This window comes from Elephas maximus, chromosome 25, assembly GCF_024166365.1.
Source record: "Elephas maximus indicus isolate mEleMax1 chromosome 25, mEleMax1 primary haplotype, whole genome shotgun sequence".
NCBI classification, from domain to species: Eukaryota; Metazoa; Chordata; class Mammalia; order Proboscidea; family Elephantidae; genus Elephas; species Elephas maximus.
The window spans coordinates 57801100-57820213 of NC_064843.1; the positions used below are offsets into that span (position 1 = coordinate 57801100).

Here is a 19114-nt window from a genome sequence, read left to right on the forward strand (position 1 = left end):
CATTTTAGCAGGGTTGAGGTGATATTTCATTGTAGTTTTTATTTGCCCCTCTCTAAGGGCTAATGATCATGAACAACTTTTCACGTGTTTGTTGGCTGCTTGAATGTCCTCTTTGACGAAATGTCTGTTCATGTCTTTTGCCCATATTTTAATTGGGGTGTTTGTCTTTCTGTTGTCGAGTTGTTGAAATTTTCTATATATTTTAGAGATGAAACCCTTACCAGATAAATTCTCAAAGTTTTTTTTTTTCCCAGTCTGTAGGTTGTTTTTCTCACTCTTTAAAGTCCTTTGATAAGCATAAGTACTTAATTTTTATTGTTGCTGTTGTTAGGTGCCATCAAGTCAGCTCTGACTCGTAGTGACCAGACATGCAACAGAAGGAAACACTGCCCAGTCCTGAACCATCCTCACAATCATTGTTATGCTTGAGGCCATTGTTGCAGCCACTGTGTCAATCTATCTCATTGAGGGTCTTCCTCTTTTTTGCTGACTCCCTGCTTTACCAAGCATGATGTCCTTATCCAGGGACTGGTCCCTCCTGATGACATGTCCAAACTATGCAAGATGTAGTCACACCATCCTTGCCTCTAAAGAGCATACTGGCTGTACTTCTTCCAAGACAGATTTGTTCATTCTTTTGGTAGTCCATAGTATATTCAGTATTCTTTGCCAAAGCCATAACTCAAAGGTGTCAATTCTTCTTCGGTCTTCCTTATTCACTGTTCAGCTTTCGCATGCATATGAGGTGACTGAAAACACCATGGCTTGGGTCAGGCTCACCTTAGTCTTCAGGGTGATATCTTTGCTTTTTAACACTTTAAAGAGGTCCTCTTGCAGCAGATTTGCCCTATACAATGCGTCTTTTGATTTCTTGCCTGCTGCTTCCATGGGTGTTGACAGTGGATTCATGGAGAATGAAATCCTTGACAATTTCAATCTTTTCTCCATTTGTCATGATGTTGCTTATTGGTCCAGCCATGAGGATTTTTGTTTTCTTTATGTCAAGATGTTATCCATACTGAAGGCTATAGTCTTTGATCTTCATCAGTAAGTGCTTCAAGTCCTCTTCACATTCAGCAAGCAAGGTTGTGTCATCGCATAATGCAGGTTTTTAATGAGTCTTCTTCCAATCCTGATGCCCCATTCTTCTTCATATAGTCCAGGTTCTCAGCTTATTTGCTCAGCATACAGATTGAATAAGTATGGTGAAAGGATACAACCCTGATGGACACCTTTCCTGACTTTAAAATACGCAGTATCCCCTTGTTCTGTTCGAACGACTGCCTCTTGATCTATGTACAGTTTACTCGTGAGTATAATTAAGTGGTCTGGAATTCCCATTCTTCACCATGTTATCCATAATTTGTTATGGTCTACACAGTTGAATGCCTTTGCATAGTCAATAAAACACAGGTAAACATCTTTCTGGTTTTCTCTATTTTCAGCCAGGATCATCTGACATCAGCAATGATATTCCTTGTTCCACATCCTCTTCTGAATCTGGCTTGAATTTCTGGAAGTTCCCTGTTGATGAACTGCTCCAACCGTTTCTGAATTATCTTCAATGTGATATTAATGGTACTATTGATAATTTCCACATTCTGTTGGATCACCTTTCTTTGGAATAATCACAGATGTGGATCTTTTCCAGTCAGTTGGCCTGGTAGCTGTCTTCCAAATTTCTTGGCATAGATGAGTATTTCCAGCACTGCATCCATTTGTCAAAACATCTCAATTGGTATTCCATCAATTCCTAGAGCCTTGTTTTTTGCCAATGCCTTCAATGCAGCTTGGACTTCTTCCTTCAGTACCATTGGTTCCTGATCATATGCTACCTCCTGAAATGGTTGAACATCGACCAATTCTTTTTAGTATAGTGATTCTGTGTATTCCTTCCAACTTTTTTGGATGCTTCCTGCATAGTTTCATAATTTTTATTAGATCCCAGTTATCTAATTTGTTTTCTGCTCTCCATGCATTTATAGTCATGTTTGATAGCTTATTTTTAAAAAAGATTAGGTTCCATAGTTTTCTCTCTGTTCTTCCAAGAACTTCATAGTTTTAGGTTTAACATTTAGGTCTTTGATGCATTTTGAGTTAATTTTTGTGTATGGTATGAGACATGGGCCTTGTCTGATTTTTCTGCAAGTGGATATTGAATATTGTCAGCACCATTTGTTAAAGGGGTATTTTTCCTCCCCCATTGAATAGAGTTTGACCCCAATCAGTTGGATGGACTTATTTCTGGGTTCTCAATTCTATTCCATTGATCTATGTGCCTATCATTGAACTGGTACCAGGCAATTGTTATAACTGTAGCTGTGTACTATAAATATACATATATTCTGTGGCAGCTATGAGAATACACCATCGAGACTGCTAAATTCAGAGAACATGGTCGAACAAGAACCTCAGTTGCTGCCCTCTGAAATCCATCACTACGTTGATGCTGAAGCTACACTTCCCATGAGCCACTGCCACAGCCATTGAACATGGCAGCAGGGGTTGGGGTGCTGAGCTACTCAGGCAGGCCCACTCTGGGAAACACCCAGCTCCTCTGACAGCAGACTTTGGATCCCCCATGGCCTTGCCAAACCTTCCTTAGACTATAGGACAGGGGAGGAAGCTTTGCTCAACCTTCCTTCATTCTCTCTTTCACTTGGGGTCAGACTTTCTTCATAGTTTCTTGCATTTTTCTCTCCTAATATAAAGTCTTTGCTTCTCAAAGGGCTCATGTATATGTGTGTGTTTGTACATACAAATATATATGCATATCTATAAATCATAATTTATCCCCATTTGATGGGTCTTGGTTGTATACCCACCTATCCCATTTTCCCAGTTATTTCACTATTCCTTTAGGGAAATTATTTTAGAAACCTGTGCCACAGTGAAGTCCCTTGCTGGAGTACCACTGAAGAGCTCACAGAACTAAATCTACACACCTAAACATTTCTTTTCTACATGTATAGGATTTCTGATAGAGTCAAAAAATTCTAACAAATGAGCCCCAGGCCTTTTTGTGTGTGAGTGTAGAACAAAGAAGTGAGGAACTACTTTCTCACAATGCTCTTCCACATTCCAGGGCACCAAGGAAGGGGAGGGTTTGGCCACATCCGAGATCTCTTCATTCTTTCCTTCCTGCCATCAGTCTTGACTTGGACCCTGTAGTCCTACTCTCATCCGGTATACATTAAAATTCTTGATTGCAAGCAAGAGAAATTGATTCTGGATCACTTAAGCAAAAGATAATCTATTGGAAAGATATCAGGGTCTCAGAATCTATGGGGGGCTGAAGGATTAGTCTTAGGGTTTCCAGAGTTGGGCAGCAGGAACTGTAACAAGGAGAGAATTTGCTGAAGGAATCTCAGAGATAAAGAGTATGCAAAGTTTCCTTCTGTTCTTACATCATTTTGCCAAGATTCAAAATCCCAGGAGAGAGATACCCATTGAGATATCCTCTGCCTGCACCAGAAAGAAGGAGCTTTCAGCTCCCTTGCAGCAGGGAGGTGCCCAGAATTCCACTCTCACCAAAACCAAACCCAAGGAACAAGAGGCAATCCCCCAAATACATTGAGGAGGTTTGAGAAAGGGAGAAATGAATGCTGGGCAGCAAAATATAATTTTTAAAAATAACAACAAATATCCAGTATACAGCCTTTATATCTTTGTGTAGTCCTTGAGTTGTTACATGTTCAGAGACCAGCCATTGCTATTGGAATGTCAATTAGTTATTACACCGAGTGAAAGTGCCCTGATTGAGACCAAGCCCAGCTGTTGCCAGGAGGTGCTTGAACTACCTCAGCTTGTAAGTTTCATCTCCATCCAAGAATTTGGGATTCTGTCAGACCACCTAAACATAAAGTGTCTGGCTATTGCCAGGAAGACACCATCCATCACTTCTCTTCAGAGGTCCCTCACGTAACGTTCTGGAGCCTTGCTATAGGACTTGCTGGTCCTCCAGGCAGTTTTTTGGCTCATCCCTAAGTGTGATACTGCAGTGCTGTCAACAAATGTAAAGCCTGGGAAGCCTCCAGGAAAGTGCTCTCTGCAGTGTTCACGCTCTCCCTCTCTCAGCCCACCGCCAATCTCCTTTCCTTCACAGACTTAGCCCACTGTGTTGTTTCATTTCACACAGTGGTCCTTACCACCTTAGCTTCCTTGGGAATGCTTTTCTCTACCCAATTCTTATTTTAAGGAAACTTACTTTGAGCCATCACCAAGGCAGTTTCGTTCAACACAAGCATATGTGGACGTTCTTGGAAAGTAATCACGAAGCAAGAATGTACACGAGATAAACTTGGTTTATGCTGAGAAAAAAAAAAAAAAAAACATGATATACAAATGACCTTTGAATTCACTCAATAAATAACTAAATTCCAGAAAAGAGGTATTCAGGTTGATTTTCAGATAACATACCAATGTTTTCATTTCAGGTTAAGATGGCCTTGCAACAGGAAGGGTTTGACAGAAAAAAGCGAGGGTATAGAGACATCAATGAGATCGACATTAACATGAATGATCCCCTTTTTACAAAGCAATGGTATCTGGTAAGTGTCTCTGTGTCATTTCTAATGTTTTTCATCTTGAGAGTTTGCACAAAGAGAAGTATTTCTGGTTCTTCATTAGGCTATGAGATGTTGCCAACATCCAACTCTGTGAACCTTTCTGCCTTCTCTGACATGTATTGATATGCATCTTGTTCTCTAGGCCACTTTCTTAGGGGACTGCTAGACAGTCATGCTCTCCCAACTAGAACCAACGGCTGATGAGATTCTCCCAGCACTCTGAAAAGTGTGTCAGTTTGTGATTGAAGACTTGCAATAACATGTAAAAAAAAGTCCAGGGCCTGGGAGGAGTGATTCAGGGGTCTCAACAGACAGAGAAATGGGAGGATATAACGCACCAGAGAATGAGTCAGCTGACCTCACAAAGAGACAAGCGAGAAAGCATGGAGACTAAAGTAACAAAGTAGCAGCTTTAAGTGCTTCCTAAAATAATGGCAGGAAATCAGTTCTATGGGCTTCATTGATGCAATATTAAAGGCACTGAAACCCAGACTGTCTGTGAATATTTTCTGGCTTGCCAATAGTCTTCCATGATCCATTTGGATTGATTGGGTTATGTTTAAAATGGGTCCAGTGATTCCAAGCCAACCTGAACTACAGGGCATATTGAAGGGAAAGAAGGGACTGCAATTGGTAAACATGAATGAAGTTTTTCTTTTTGTAAGATTAAAAGGGGATGATCAAGAGAGAAAACTCAATTGTGACCCTGTAGACTGCTACATTGTGGGAAGACATCCACCGTCCTTCTTGGAGTTTCAGAGCTTGACTGTGTCTTACGCTTTGGGGCATGGAATTCTGAAATTTCTGAACAAGCTTAAGTATGAGCAGAAGTTCCTGGGTGCTATAAATGGTTAACTTGGCTGCTAACTGAAAAGTAGGCTGTTCGAGTCTACCCAGAGGCACCTCAGAAGAAAAGCTTGGCAATCTACATCTGAAAAATGAGCCATTGAAAGCCCTATGGAGCACACTTCTATTTTGACACACACAGGGTTGTCATGAGTCAGAATCAACTCATCAGCAAATTTTCTTTTAGTCAGGATAGGCTAGGTTTGTTGCAGCAACAAACAGCCCCCAAATTTCAGTGGCTTAACAAAACCAAAGCTTGTTCCCCACTCATGTAACATGTCCAGTGCTTCAGAATCCTCATGGACTCTGGCTGATGGATGCTCCATCTCAGCTGCTTTCATAACACCTTAGCAGGGGGAAGGGGCAAATTGTACACTATTCTTAAAGCTTCTGCTTGGATGGGACACATGGCACATGAACTCACATCTTATTGCCCAAAGCCAGTCACAGGGCCATTCTAACTTCAAAGGGTGGGGCAGTGTAATTTTAACATGTGTTTGGAAGGAGAACCATAATTTCTGTAAAGAACAGTAATGACATTCACACAACGTTTTAGCTAGTACCGTAAATGCTCTGACTCCATTATTTTTTTATGACCCATTTTGAGGAAATCTGCATGGAACAAGATGCATAGAAAGAATGTAGTAAACATATTTACTTGGGATTTACTCTTTTTTTTTTTTTTCTTTCTTTTTTGGTATATTTTGGAGGGGATGGTTTCATTTTTCTTCATTAGAACATGCACTAAAGTTGAGCCAACTTTCTTTAACTCATTTCAACAAATAGTTTTGAACAAAGTTTGGTGTGGTGGTGCTGAAATTACAAAGATAAATGGGACATGTGCCTTCCTGTAAAAGATACTATTATTTAGTGAGGAAATCATCTTCAAATAAGAATAACCCAAGACAATACCTGCTAAGTTCAAAATGTGAGGCATAAGCAAAGAGCTACCCAAGTGAGCACTTAATTCTAAATTGGGAAGGCTTTTTTGCAATGGCAGCTCTAAGATGTTTATATAGGAGAAGTTTAAAAATATCAATCTAGTTGTAAGAGATGGGGAAGGACTTGAAACTGTGTTTGCTTATTTACATGAAACAGAAAATATCAATTGTTTATACAAAAAAAAGGAAATAGAAAGCTGGAGGAGGTGGGTGGGGGCACAGAAGAGCACTGTTTGATGGAAGATGTGGCCTTTGGGCTGGACCACACTGCAGTGCAGGTCAAGCAAACGCTTTATACAATGCTTTACTACACCAATTAATTAGAGTCTCTGCTTGTAAATTCATGTACCAGATCAACACCGGACAAGCTGATGGCACTCCCGGCCTTGACTTGAATGTGGCAGAAGCCTGGGAGCTGGGCTACACTGGGAAAGGTGTCACCATTGGAATCATGGATGATGGTGAGTACTCTGAAGCCCTTTCATTGTTTGGAAGCAACTGTGTGTTTGCATGCCTCTGGAAGATGAAAGAGTCATTGACTGGGAGATGCTAATCAGAGACAAAATGGCCCCATGCTGGGCCATAGTGCCACGCTGCCCTGGGGCCAAATCCTCACCATGCTCCAGAACAGTGGCTCTCAAACTTGATTATGACCTTAATAAATATTTGTTGAATTAATAAATTAAAAAAAAAAAAACTCAACAAATGAACAAAGAAATTCGTTATCCATTACTGACGTGCAGTTTTCTGTTGGGCCTCTACTTACACTTCACCTTCAAGTGTCTTCTAAATCTATCTCTACATGTGCATTGTCCCATGTAGTAGCCACTAACCGTATGTGGCTGAAATTTAAACTGAGTAAGATTAAATAAAAATTCAGTTCCTCAATCACTCTAGCCTCATTTTGAGTTCTCAATAGACACATGTGGCTAGTGTACTGAATTCAATATTTCCATCATGGTGGAAAGCTCCATTAAACAGCACGGATCTAGATCCATGAGATAGATTTTCAGTAACAGGATTGGGGTTTAAAGAAGTTTTGTCTTTACTGCTGCTCTCAGATTGAACCTTGTAAGCCACACTTTGATAACATTTTATTACACATGCCCCTTACCATGAGTTATGTATGTCTACCAGCCAAAGATTTGGCAGAGCTTTATTTCTACAGTTTGCAATAGGAAAATCAATGGATTTGCTGCTTTGACGCTCTTCCAATGACACATGTCCTTGGCTCTGCCAAGATTCTGGAGAGTCATCACCGTGTAGTCACTTCACTGAGGATGTGCCATGGCCCTGCATCAGCTATCTGGGTCCTCCAATAAAAGTTCCTCTGTGCATTATTCAGCTACTAACCAAAAGGTGGACAGTTTGAACCCACCACCCACTCCAAGGGAGAAAGATGTGGCAGTCTGCTTCCGTAAAGATTTACAGCCTTGGAAACTCTATGGGGCCATTCTACTCTGTCCTATAGAGTCGCTATGAGTAGAATCAACTCAGTGGCAGCGGGTTTTGGATTTTTTGGATGCATTATTGTCTCAATTACATGGAGAAGCTGTACAGAGATGAAAACAATGGATCCTTTCCCTTCTGAAGATCCTCAAAAAGCTCCATGTTCTCTGCATCAAACCTTTGAAGCTGAGTTGATGGGTAAAGCAAAGGAAGCCAGAACTGAAAACCTACGTTATCTCTATGTGGATTCATTAAATATCCACATAAAAACACTGTCTTAGTGTTTTTTATATGTGAAACATTCTGAAGTGGAGTAAAAGCTTTCTTCAGTGGCCAAGGATGTTCATAAGAAGACAGAGCACTGCACAGGACCGTGCAGACATTGATGTCAAGTGCTTATATATTTTTCTTTCTTCCTAATGCTTTGGCTTCGAAACCTTTTCAAAGTGGTTGAGGCTAGCTCACCCAGAAGCATTGCATCTAGTTTGAAGGGAACCTGGTTAAGATATGTTGTATTGACCATTTCTAACAACATATTTACTGAGGACTCTCCTGCTGGTACCAGAGAAGCCACCCCAGAAGTAGTTCTACAGTGGCAATGAGCATGTTCATTGCTCCTACAAAACTTCCAACAGGGCTGCAGTTGCCATTTTGAGATTCCTTAACTATAGTGCCTTGACTGACTCTTAAATCTTCCCTTTCAAATATAAGAAAGAAGAGGGAAGAAGCCTGCTTCTATTTTACATTTCCTGGCCTTGAGAGGCCAAGCCCTTTAGAAGGTCCCGGTAGAATTTCTCAATCGATCTTATTTCTTCAGCTGATTGCTGGCTTTCGGGATCTCCTAAAAAGTGAGCTCTTTGACCTTCCCATTATAACTCCTAAATTCTCCATCGTTTGGTCATCTACTGCTGCAGAACAAACCACCCCAAAATGAAATAGCTTAAAGCAACAACCTTGCTATCTCTCAACCATTTCTTTCAGTTGACCTTCTGGACAGATCTGCTGATGGTCTTATTTAGGGTCTTTCATATGGTTGGAGTAAGACGATAGCTGGGATTGGTGTCAACTAGAGGATCAACTGGGATGCTGAGCTGGTTTGGCTTCCCTCCTTCTCCTAATTTTCCCAGGGCCTCTCCTTTCCATAAGGTTCTTCTAGGTAGTCTCTCCAGCAAGGTAGCTAGATTTCTTACAGGTCTCCTTAGGGCTTCCAAGAGTAGGCATTCCAAGATAGAAAAAAGCAGATGCTCCCAGTCTTCATAAAGGCTGAACCTGGAGTGGGCAAGCATTCCTCCCACGACTTCTAGGGGATAAACGGTCACAGGGCCAGTCCAGACTGGGAGGGGAAGGCAAGGGGAAATAGACTTCACCTCCTGGGGAAGAGAGTGACAAAGGATTGTGGCCATTGTTAATTCATGCTTATCCAGTGAGACTCTCCAAAAAATGAAGAAAAGAATGGCTACAAAGCCATTCCCCAAACCCACTGTTAACTAGCAAGATGAGCACGTTTGGGGTAAGAGTGGCCTCCCATTCAGTGAGGACAAGATCAGATGTAACCAATTACCACTTAATTTCAAGGCAACATTCTAAAGCCAAGTCGGTTTTTAAAAAGGTCTCTGCTCGGCTGTGTCGCCCACATTACTCCAGTGCTGTGGTAGGTGAGGGCACTGGCGATGATAAGAAACATAACTTATCGAGTATTTCCCACCAGCCAAGCACTTCCAATGAATTATCTCTAATCTTAGCAAATGCTTTTGCTTTGGGTAAGTAATATCCCCCTTTCAAAGAAGAGGAAACTGAGGCTTAGAGAGATCGTGTCACTTGACCCAAGCCACACAAATATTACCGTGCCTGAGCCTGGAATGGAGCTGGATCTGTTGGTCTCAAAGCCTGTACTCCCCCCCACGACCCCAGCCACATTGACCGTCTCTGAATCAGGTCCAAGACAAAGACCAGCAACCTTTAAAAATACTGTCTTTAAGTGTCATGATCTCTTTCCTTCCTCCATCCCTGCGAGGGGAGTGGAAGGATGGGGTGTTATGATTGGTGTGTGGGAGGTAGGTAGGAAGTACCTGGCTATACTCTCCCTAGATGTAGAAAGACTCCACAATGACATCAATTGCTTTATATGTCAAAACCGAACCAAAACCCAGGGCCGTCAAGTCGATTCCGGCTCATAGTGACCCTATAGGACGGAGTACAACTGCCCCATAGAGCTTCCAAGGTGCACCTGGCAGATTCAAACCGCCTACCTTTTGGTTAGCAGCCGTTGCACTTAACCACTACACTACCAGGGTTTCCTATGTCAAAACACTAGCAGAAAAATGGAACGCGTGCTGTAGGACAGTGACTCCCAGTCCAGAAATAATTTGTATAACCAGAAAAAACAAAGGAAAATTCCTTTTTAGAAGTATATGTCCCAGATGCAAGTTCCTTTCTGCAAGGCAACACTGTAACTGTGACCCAGCCTTAGGATGCATATGGTGAAGACGCCAGCCACAGGAAGGAGTTAATGATACTTCTAGCTTTTAAGTATTGTCAACCCAACACAGTTACTAAATGCTGGCTCTGCACCAGTTGCTAGGTGACACACACCACACACATTGGTTTCTTTAGTCCTTCACTGTAGGAAGAAGCAAGCACAGAGAGGCCAAGCAACTTGCTTAAAGTCACACAGCCAGTTAGCAAGGCAGTTGGGATTCGGGCTCGGATGTTTGACTCCAAAACCTACACTCTTAACCATTAGGCTAAATGACGTCAGGTCCCTGGCTTGGTTCTTGGAGGGCTGTGAGCTACAGAGAATACCTGAGCTTTGCAGACCTGGGTGAGGGCTTTTCAATTTGCCATTGAATTTCCACGATACTTGCCGAGGTCCAAGAGTCTGGTGGAACTCGGCAGTGCTCCCAGACCAAATTCCAGCCTTGGAATAACTACTGCACAACAAGGTAGACACTCATTCCGGAGGAAGCACACGGCCCGAGCTGAGAGATTTGAGTCCTCAGGCTTTCTGGAACGCCACATTCTGATAAGTCTGAAGCGTCAGCTCCCGGCCGGACACTGCACCGGGAACCATCCACCCACGGCCTGATGGCTTTTCTCTCTGAGCCATGCTACTCGTCTTATTTCCACGCCAGAGAATGTTCTCTGAATCCATTGCTGTCTGTGCCCTGTTAAATAATAATCACTTTTCCTCCCCTGGGCCAGTTGCCTTGCAGAAGAAATGGCAGTTGATGCTTTAGAAATGTCAGGATTCCTGCCAGTCTCTTATAATCACCGCTCCGATGAGCCATCAATCTTGAGGTCACTCAGCCCCTTCGTGCTGACGTTCGTGTCAGAAGTTGTATCCGTGGGCCCCAAGCTCTAGCTGGCTTCACTCCCCCACCGTGCCTCTGATGGCAGCTGTCTTTCCACACGGCAGTGTCTCTCCACACGGCAATGGCTCACATCCTAATGTGGCAACAGACACAAGGCTGGGAGGCCTCGGGGTGTGTGCCCCTCAGCCCTCACCTCACTCGCCAGTCTCTCAACCTAAGGAGGGAGCTTGGGGCAGTTTTCCCGAGGACAGAGTTGGCAGATATTAATGTTTGGTTCCTGTGCTGTCCTTGTCTTTTCACAGGGATTGACTACCTCCATCCGGACCTCGCCTCCAACTATGTAAGTACAAGCTGACCTATGTTCGGAAATGTGTGCAGCTTAAGTGTTCTGACACCTTTTATTAGGAACACACAGGCACAGGTACACACATGCACGTGCGCGCACACGCACGCACGCTGGAGCTGCCCTTCTGTTGGAGCCAAGCTCGGCCTGGAGGCAAAAGGCTAAGGGGTGGGGTCTGGCTGCAGGCGAAGACAGATGACTGTGAGAAGCAAAGAAGGAAACCCACAGCCTGAAAGCACAGAGGGCCAAGAAAATAGATACAGGGATGAGGTGAAGAAGACAGAGACTTGGTGAGGTAACACTAAATACAAGTGGGGAAATAAGCTGTTTAGGTTCTTGCTGGACAAAACCAATAGCAAAAAAAAAAAGCGAGAAAGTGAAACAACAATGGCTTTACAAAAGCGAGAACGTTATCTTTTTTTGTTGTTTTTTGCTAATGCCTACTGCCCTTCCAGTTTGCCTCACAGCATCCACAAACAAGAAATACTAGCAGAGAATGACAGTAAACACGGCTGGGCTTTTTGACCAGTAAGTCATTTGTCCAGGAAACTATGTGTCCCTGTTGCAAAAAACAATGAGAAGTTTCAAAGCATTTAGTGTATTGGGGGATGCCGAGGGTATTGGTGATTACGAAGGAGTCGGGTTTCTATGTCCTGCGTGGGCTTACTAAATCTAGAAGAGTATGCATCAGGCTGGGCATATTTGTTAATTAAAAACAAAAAAAATGTTAAATGACTCACTGGCATAATCCAGCCAATATGCCCCCAGAGAGAAATGACTAAACCAAGGCTACATTCCCAGAGATTATAACCCATCTTGCAGGCAAGACAATAAGCAGCTGCCTTGCCGTCGGTGACACCTAAGGAGCAGTTCTGTCTCCTTCTCCCCACACCTCCGCTCCGCCTGCAAACTTCATTTTACTTCCTTAAAGATCACTGCTCCGAACTGCGAGGGGTCACCCCAAGTAGGGCCGGCTCCTGACTCAGCTGCCTCCTCTACTGCCTCCCTGGGAGCTGCAGACCCTGGAGATTTCTCCAAAGGGGAGATTTAGAAATGTTTGTGTTACATTTGCTCCCAGGCTCTGGGGTGCCAGGGGCCTTTCCTTACAAAGACATGGCTGGGATAATAGAGGCAGGGCACCACGTTTGGCCCCAGAGGGTTGCTCCCTGCCATCCAGGCAGCATCTGTCTTCTTGTCCTGGGGCTCCAAGGTGAGTGCTTCCCCGGCTGGGCTGTGACTGTGCATGAGTTCCCTCCATTTTTCTTTGTTGCCGTGTGGTGTGGAGTCCAATCACAGCATCTCCATGTGACAAAATAGAACTGCCCCATGGGGTTTTCTAGGTTGTAATCTTTCTCTGGAGGAGCGACTGAGGGGATTAGAACAGGGCTTCAAACCGGTTCATTCCAGTTCGAAGCCCTGCTGATAATTTGCATTTCTAACAAGTTCCCAGAGCCCTGGTGGTGCAGTGGTTAAGAAGCTGCTCCTTAGAAACCCTCCAGGGCAGTTCTACTCTGTTCTACAGGGTGGCAATGAGTCAAATTCAACTCAATGGCAATGAGTTTGACTTAACAAGTTCCCAGGAAGTTATACATAAGAATCACCTGCGGATCTTGTTAAACTGTAGATTCAGTATATCTGGGGTGCAAATGCAAATTCTCAGCAGAGAACTTGTTAGAAATGCAAATTCTCAGCAGGGGTTCAGACCAGAGCTGACTAGTTCAAAGCCATGGTTGCAACCGCCAACATTTCAGTTAGCAACCGAGTAATTAAGCACTGCGCTTCCAGGGCTCCATCCATCTTCAGTAAGAACAGCCAGATAGGGTTGGCGTGCTCTGGTAAACCACGGTTGATCCATCTCACCATCTGGGGGGCTTCAAGGTGGGGCAACTGCCTGTTGTGCTGTAAAACTAAGGAGGGTGAGTCACCTCCTGCACACACTGCCAGGTCATGGGGCAGGGCATTGGTGTCCTTCCCTTCTTCCAGCCAGCCCAGCCCAGGCACTTCTGCTGCCCCAATGCCAGTTACCAGGTTTAAAAGATATAGTAATAGTAATTCATATGCAAAAAAAAAATCATCAGAGGCTCTGATTACCTGAAGGTCAATGCAGTTAGTAGAGTGACTCACCTACCAAAAATCCTAATCTAAAACAGATCAGATCGGTAGAGGTGAAGCATCAAACTGAGAGGTGTCAGCTCCCCTCAAATCAGCAACCTTCAGAACATACTAGAAGCACTCTATGGTTCTGTGAGTATTCTTTTTTCTTTCGTTTCTTTAGAGAAAAATTTTTTTTTTCCTAATTAAAAAATACACACTGTAGAAAACTTGGAAAAGCATAAAACAGATTCAAAACTAACTCTAGTATCACCATTCTTAATATTCTGACAGATTTTTGGAATTTTATTTCTACATGCACTTGTATCATTTTTTATGAAGTTGGGCCCTTTTTGTGTATACATCATTCCCATATTCCACTCGATATGATGTCATGACAATACTTCTTGTGTTGTTAACTATTCTTCAAAGCATGATTTTAAGGGCTACATAGAGTATGACCTCGTGTAACTATGCCGTAATTTTTCTACATATGCCAGTCCGGAATTGCTAGGCAATTAGGCTGTTTCCAACTGGTTCTCGCTCCAAAAGGGACAGCGACAGGGAAGAAAATGACAGGGGCAGTAGAGGGCCTCCAAACCACGGTCTGCTAAGGAAAGCTGAAAGAACTGGAAACGTTTATCCTGGAAAAAAGAAAACTTAAGAGGGACATTAAATATGTTTCCAAATATTTCAAAGTCTCCGTGTGGGATGAGGCATTTAATTTGTTTGGTGATTTTCCCCCAAGAAAATTCCCATTGCGAAAGGAAGATTTTGGTTTAGTTAAAGGAAGAATAGTCTAATTAATGGGTCAAAAAAAAAAACCAAACCCAGTGCCATTGAGTCAATTCCGACTCATAGCAACCCAATAGGACAGAGCGGAACTGCCCCATAGAGTTTCCAAGGAGCACCTGGTGGATTCGAACTGCCAATCCTTTGGTTAGCAGCTGTAGCACTTAACCACTACACCACCAGGGTTTCCACTAAGGATAGTAAATAAATGGAGATAACTCTCCCAGGAGGTAATAAGTTCTCCATATCTAGAAATGGTCAAGAAGAGGGTTAATGGCTCTTTGGTGGAGAAGTTGTAGTAGAGATGACAGCACCTATGCTAAACTTCAACTAGATAGCATCTAAGCATTGAACAGCAAATGTGTTCAGTTCTGTTCAAAACTGCACGTCTTAATAACTCCTATGGAGCAAGATCTGAGTCTTCATCATTCATCAAACACTTGGAGCCTTACAGAGACATTTATACACAGACACACACACATTCACACACGCACACAGGCGGCTATGAAAACTTTATTGTTGGTAGAGGTGAGAAAACCGGAATATTCAAATATCTCATTCTTAAGTCTTCAGCAGGGAACGCAAACCAACTGGTTTCTGCCAGTCCCCGTGCCCCTCTCAGCCTGTGTAGAGTTGAGTCAAGTTACTAATCGCACTTATCATCTTTATTTTTAATTATAAATTTTACACTATAATTTGCAGAATGAGAATTGCAAGTAAAATAGACGTGCCCAGGAGAGCCATGAAATCAGTGGATAGTAATAGGCTCCAAAATTATTTGAGCAAAGGATTAACAGGCAGCTTCACACCTTGTTAAGTGACTTAATAGCTTGGACGTGATGAGGTAAGCCAGTGCCCTGTTAAGGAAATGTACTTTGGAAGGTCTTTGTTTGGGTCCCCCAGAAGCAGGCCCTGAGACAAGGGTTTCAACAGAAGTAGAGGAGGAGGTAACAACACAGGCAAGGAAGGCTGCCGACAAATTGCTTTATCGAATAAGTAACAACAGGGGGCAAATGGAGCTTAATCCCTCTGGGGATTCCTGACAGTACAGTCGATTGTGCATCAGAGTTCCCTGCAGGAGCAGTAGGAAGCTTGGGGTATTTATACACCAGCTCCCATCAGGCATTGGGTGAGGGCTGGTCCCAGAGCGTGTTAACATCGCAGCACTTCCTACCTGCTTTTCGGTGGGAGGGGGCAGAGCAGCTTCCTACAACTTCAGAGAAATCCCTGGGCCAGGGGCAGATTATCCAATAGGCAAGGTCAGCACAGTGCTTACCTTGCTTACCATTAGCTGTCGTGAACAATTTCCCATTTTTTCACCATTTCAAAGATTCTGCTTTTAGGTGTGGCTGGCACCTGTCTCTCTGCCAACCCCACAGCACCTTTCTACAGAATCAAAGCCTTTTTTCAAATTTGTAATCCCTGACGGGGCGGATGACCCAGTAAGAGAGGTAAGCATGGGCTTATTTGTGCTTACTTAGTAATCTGTAGTGAACACCTTGCTTACCCTGCCTGTTGGATAATCTGCCCCTGCCCTGGGCAAAGAGATGCAGATACTAGCAGTTGGAACTGCCCAGGGGTCCTGAGGGCATCTGGCCAAAGAGGTGTGGGCAGGGCGTTGTAACATCTGCCGCAGACGGGATGACTGGAAATTCATTGAAGGTTAAAATATACAGATGTGCTATGTTGGGAAAACTCCTTCTTGTTACTAATTATTTTCAATGAGAAGTGAAAACTATCAGAGGTTTTTCAGACAAATACGACAAAAATTTTTTCGTAATCATGTCACACAATGTTCTCAAAAGCAGAATTTTCAAGGTTTCATTATTCTGTATATGACAAGAGAGAGAATATGCTGGTCGTCATTGTTGTTTCTCTGGATCTGACTGAGAGTTAAGATACTTTGAAAACTGCAAATCAATGTATAAATATAAGTTGTTACTGTTAATTTAATTCAACAAACCTGCATCGATAATAATAGCCGCCTTTATTACCACCCTATTGTTCTAAGGACCTTGAATTTAGTCTGAGGAATCCAGTTACACTGGTAAACGCTCACTATTCCAAATGATTAAAATTCGCCTTTTTCCATCCTAAGTGGTAATAACGTGAAATGGGTATCGGCCAAGAAGCTGTTTTAGATCGTGTTAAAATCAGGGCTTCCTTTATCCCTGTGAACACAGTCTGGATATACGCTCCCATTGAATGCACTCACTGTTTCTTGAGCCCTGCCACTTCAGAAGAAAGGCCTGGCAATCTACTTCCAAAAACTTAGCCACTGAGAACCCAATGAGGCACAGTCCTACTCTGATACACATGAGGTCACCATGAGCCGAGGTCAAATCCACAGCAACTGGTTATTTTGTTTTATTGTGTTTTGTTGAGCTTCTTTGGGAGAAGATGCCAGGAAACACCAGCAGAGGAGAAAGGCAGGGACACCAGAAAGGAGGGACAGCCAGGAAAGGGTTTGTTATCAAGCCATTTCCACTGTGGGCAGTGGAAGCTCATCTCCCTGGGGAACTCTGGGAGACTGTGTAGACAGAGCCTGCCTCAGAGTTACCCCCCAGCTCCTGTTAGTCACTGCTTGAGAGCTGCTCCCTTGAAGCAGGGTGAGGTGTGAGGCTGTGGGGCTACGAGGTGGTTAATTCCCGGCTCCTCTGTCCCATCTTACACAGGAGCAGGATAGGACCCAGCAGACAGAGGGAGTCTTCAGGCAGCGTTACAGCACTGACAGTTGGAAAACAACCATCACGAACAGAAATCGTAAGAACAAAGGCGTATGGGCAGGGCAATGACAATGTGACAAGAGCGGAAACTGAGTCAGACCTGAGCATGACTCCTGGCTCCCTAACTCATAGTTGTACAGCCTTAGACTGGAGTGTTCAGACTCTTTGGACTTAATTGCCTCATTTATGAAATGGGCAGAATGAATATCTTATCATTCAGGCTTTTTGTGAGGAATCATTGAGATAACACGTGCATGGAGCCTGACATGTAATAGATGCTCAGTAAACATTCATTTCCTTCTCAAAAGAGTTGAGATTGCAACTCTGCACGACTGCAGATCACCCTGATGAAGATGAAATGGAGGCATGCCTCCGGAAACCAGCGTGAGTGCCCAACCGCCTACCCAGTGTGTGCAGAGTTATAAACATAGAAAAAGGGGCACATCACCTGGGTCAACACAAGATGGTGAGGCTGGGAGAGTTAAGGCCAAAAGGCTGAGCAAAGGCTTTGGAAAATAGCATCCAAGCAAACAGAAGGTAAAGGGAAAGAGAAGACCCACTGCTGATGACCAGGGATGCAATTAAGAGTGCTCCAGGGAAAGCAGAATTTCTGATCTCCATCATCTTTTCTCTCACAGATCTTCCAACTAAAAGGATATTCATGAATATTCATAAAGGAGGGCTAGTCCCCAAAGTGGGTGAAGACAGTGTAAGGTAGCAACTAGTTTCTCCAAATGAGGTTTTCTCTGGGCCCTAGGAAACTACATCTCCTGGCTTCCAAGCAATCACAGAGAGAGGCGCCAGACCCCAGATGCTTGGGAGAGAGGCCACTTCTTTTAGCGGGGAAGCAATGGGCCGCCCTCTAAGGAGCTCCAAAGTCCTGTGCTGAGACTCAGCCCAGGTTCATGGGCCCCTCTCAAGTACCATTTTCCACAAATTCTTCCTGAGTGCAGCAAATGTGGACAATGGCATCATTGATGTCAATGCCTCATCGGTCCCTAGATTTATAACTTCTGTCATGTAGCTCTGCAGGACCATGTCTAAAGGGGCGCAGTATATTTCCCACTCTTTGACTTTGGTTTGGCCTTGTGACTTGTGTAGGGCAATAGAATGATACAGAAGTGTTGGCGTGTCTGTTTCCTATTCCTTCCTATGCCTCTGCCATCACCGTTGGAAAAGCAGGCTGCCCTACTTGTCCCAGGTGGAGGATGAGAGGCACCTGAGGGAGACCCCCCCAGCTGCCACACTTTGAAGCAGATACACCCAAGCTGACCTACAGAACTGCAGTGAGAAGCAGAGTCACCTAGCTGAGCCCCACCAATATCAGCCAAACCCCAGCCAACCCGCAGAATCAGCAAGCCAGGCAAGATCAGCAGAGCTACTCAGTGAGCCCGGCCGAGATCACCCACTCCCAGCTGACCTCCAGGCTCTGAGCTATATAAATGCTTATTATTTATACTGATGAAACATTATGGCTGTGTTTAGGCCTCATAATCTGTATGTCTTTTAAAACACTCCGGGATGCTGATGATTAGCCCCATTGTCCACTTTGGCATTTCACTCATGCATTTATTCATTCATTCATTTGACATTAATATTCACCTATATGTATGATCGAATCACAACTAGATTGCAAGCTCTTTGTATGAAAGTGGAAACGCTGGTGGTGCAGTGGTTAAGAGCTATGGCTGCTAACCAAAAGGTCAGCAGTTCAAACCCACCAGGCGCTCCCTGGAAACCCTGTGGGGCAGTTCTACTCTGTCCTATAGGGCTGCTATGAGTCAGAATCGACTCAATGGCAACAGGTCTGGTTTGTATGAAAGTACATACTTCGTGTTTTGAATTCCTCTTGCCGTTATTTTTACCAGTTGCCGTCAAGTCAACACCAACTCTGGGTGACCCCGTGTGTGTGAGAGTAGAATGTGCTCCACAGGGCTTTCAGTGGCTGATTTTCTGGAAGTAGATCACCAGGCCTTTTTTCCGAGGTGTCTCTGGGTGGGCTTGAACTACCAATTTTCTGGTTATTAGCCGTGTGCATTAATCATTT

The 19114-nt window shown here is 43.7% G+C and overlaps 1 protein-coding gene across 1 annotated transcript in view; it reads left to right on the top strand.

Moving 5' to 3' along the window:
- PCSK2 (proprotein convertase subtilisin/kexin type 2) overlaps positions 1-19114 on the top strand; it is a 326775-nt gene that overhangs the window by 153684 nt on the left and 153977 nt on the right. Inside the window, exons 3-5 of the mRNA XM_049869771.1 lie at positions 4437-4550; positions 6708-6816; positions 11418-11455. Of these exons, the coding sequence (XP_049725728.1) occupies positions 4437-4550; positions 6708-6816; positions 11418-11455 (261 nt within the window). The remainder of the gene's footprint in view (positions 1-4436; positions 4551-6707; positions 6817-11417; positions 11456-19114) is intronic.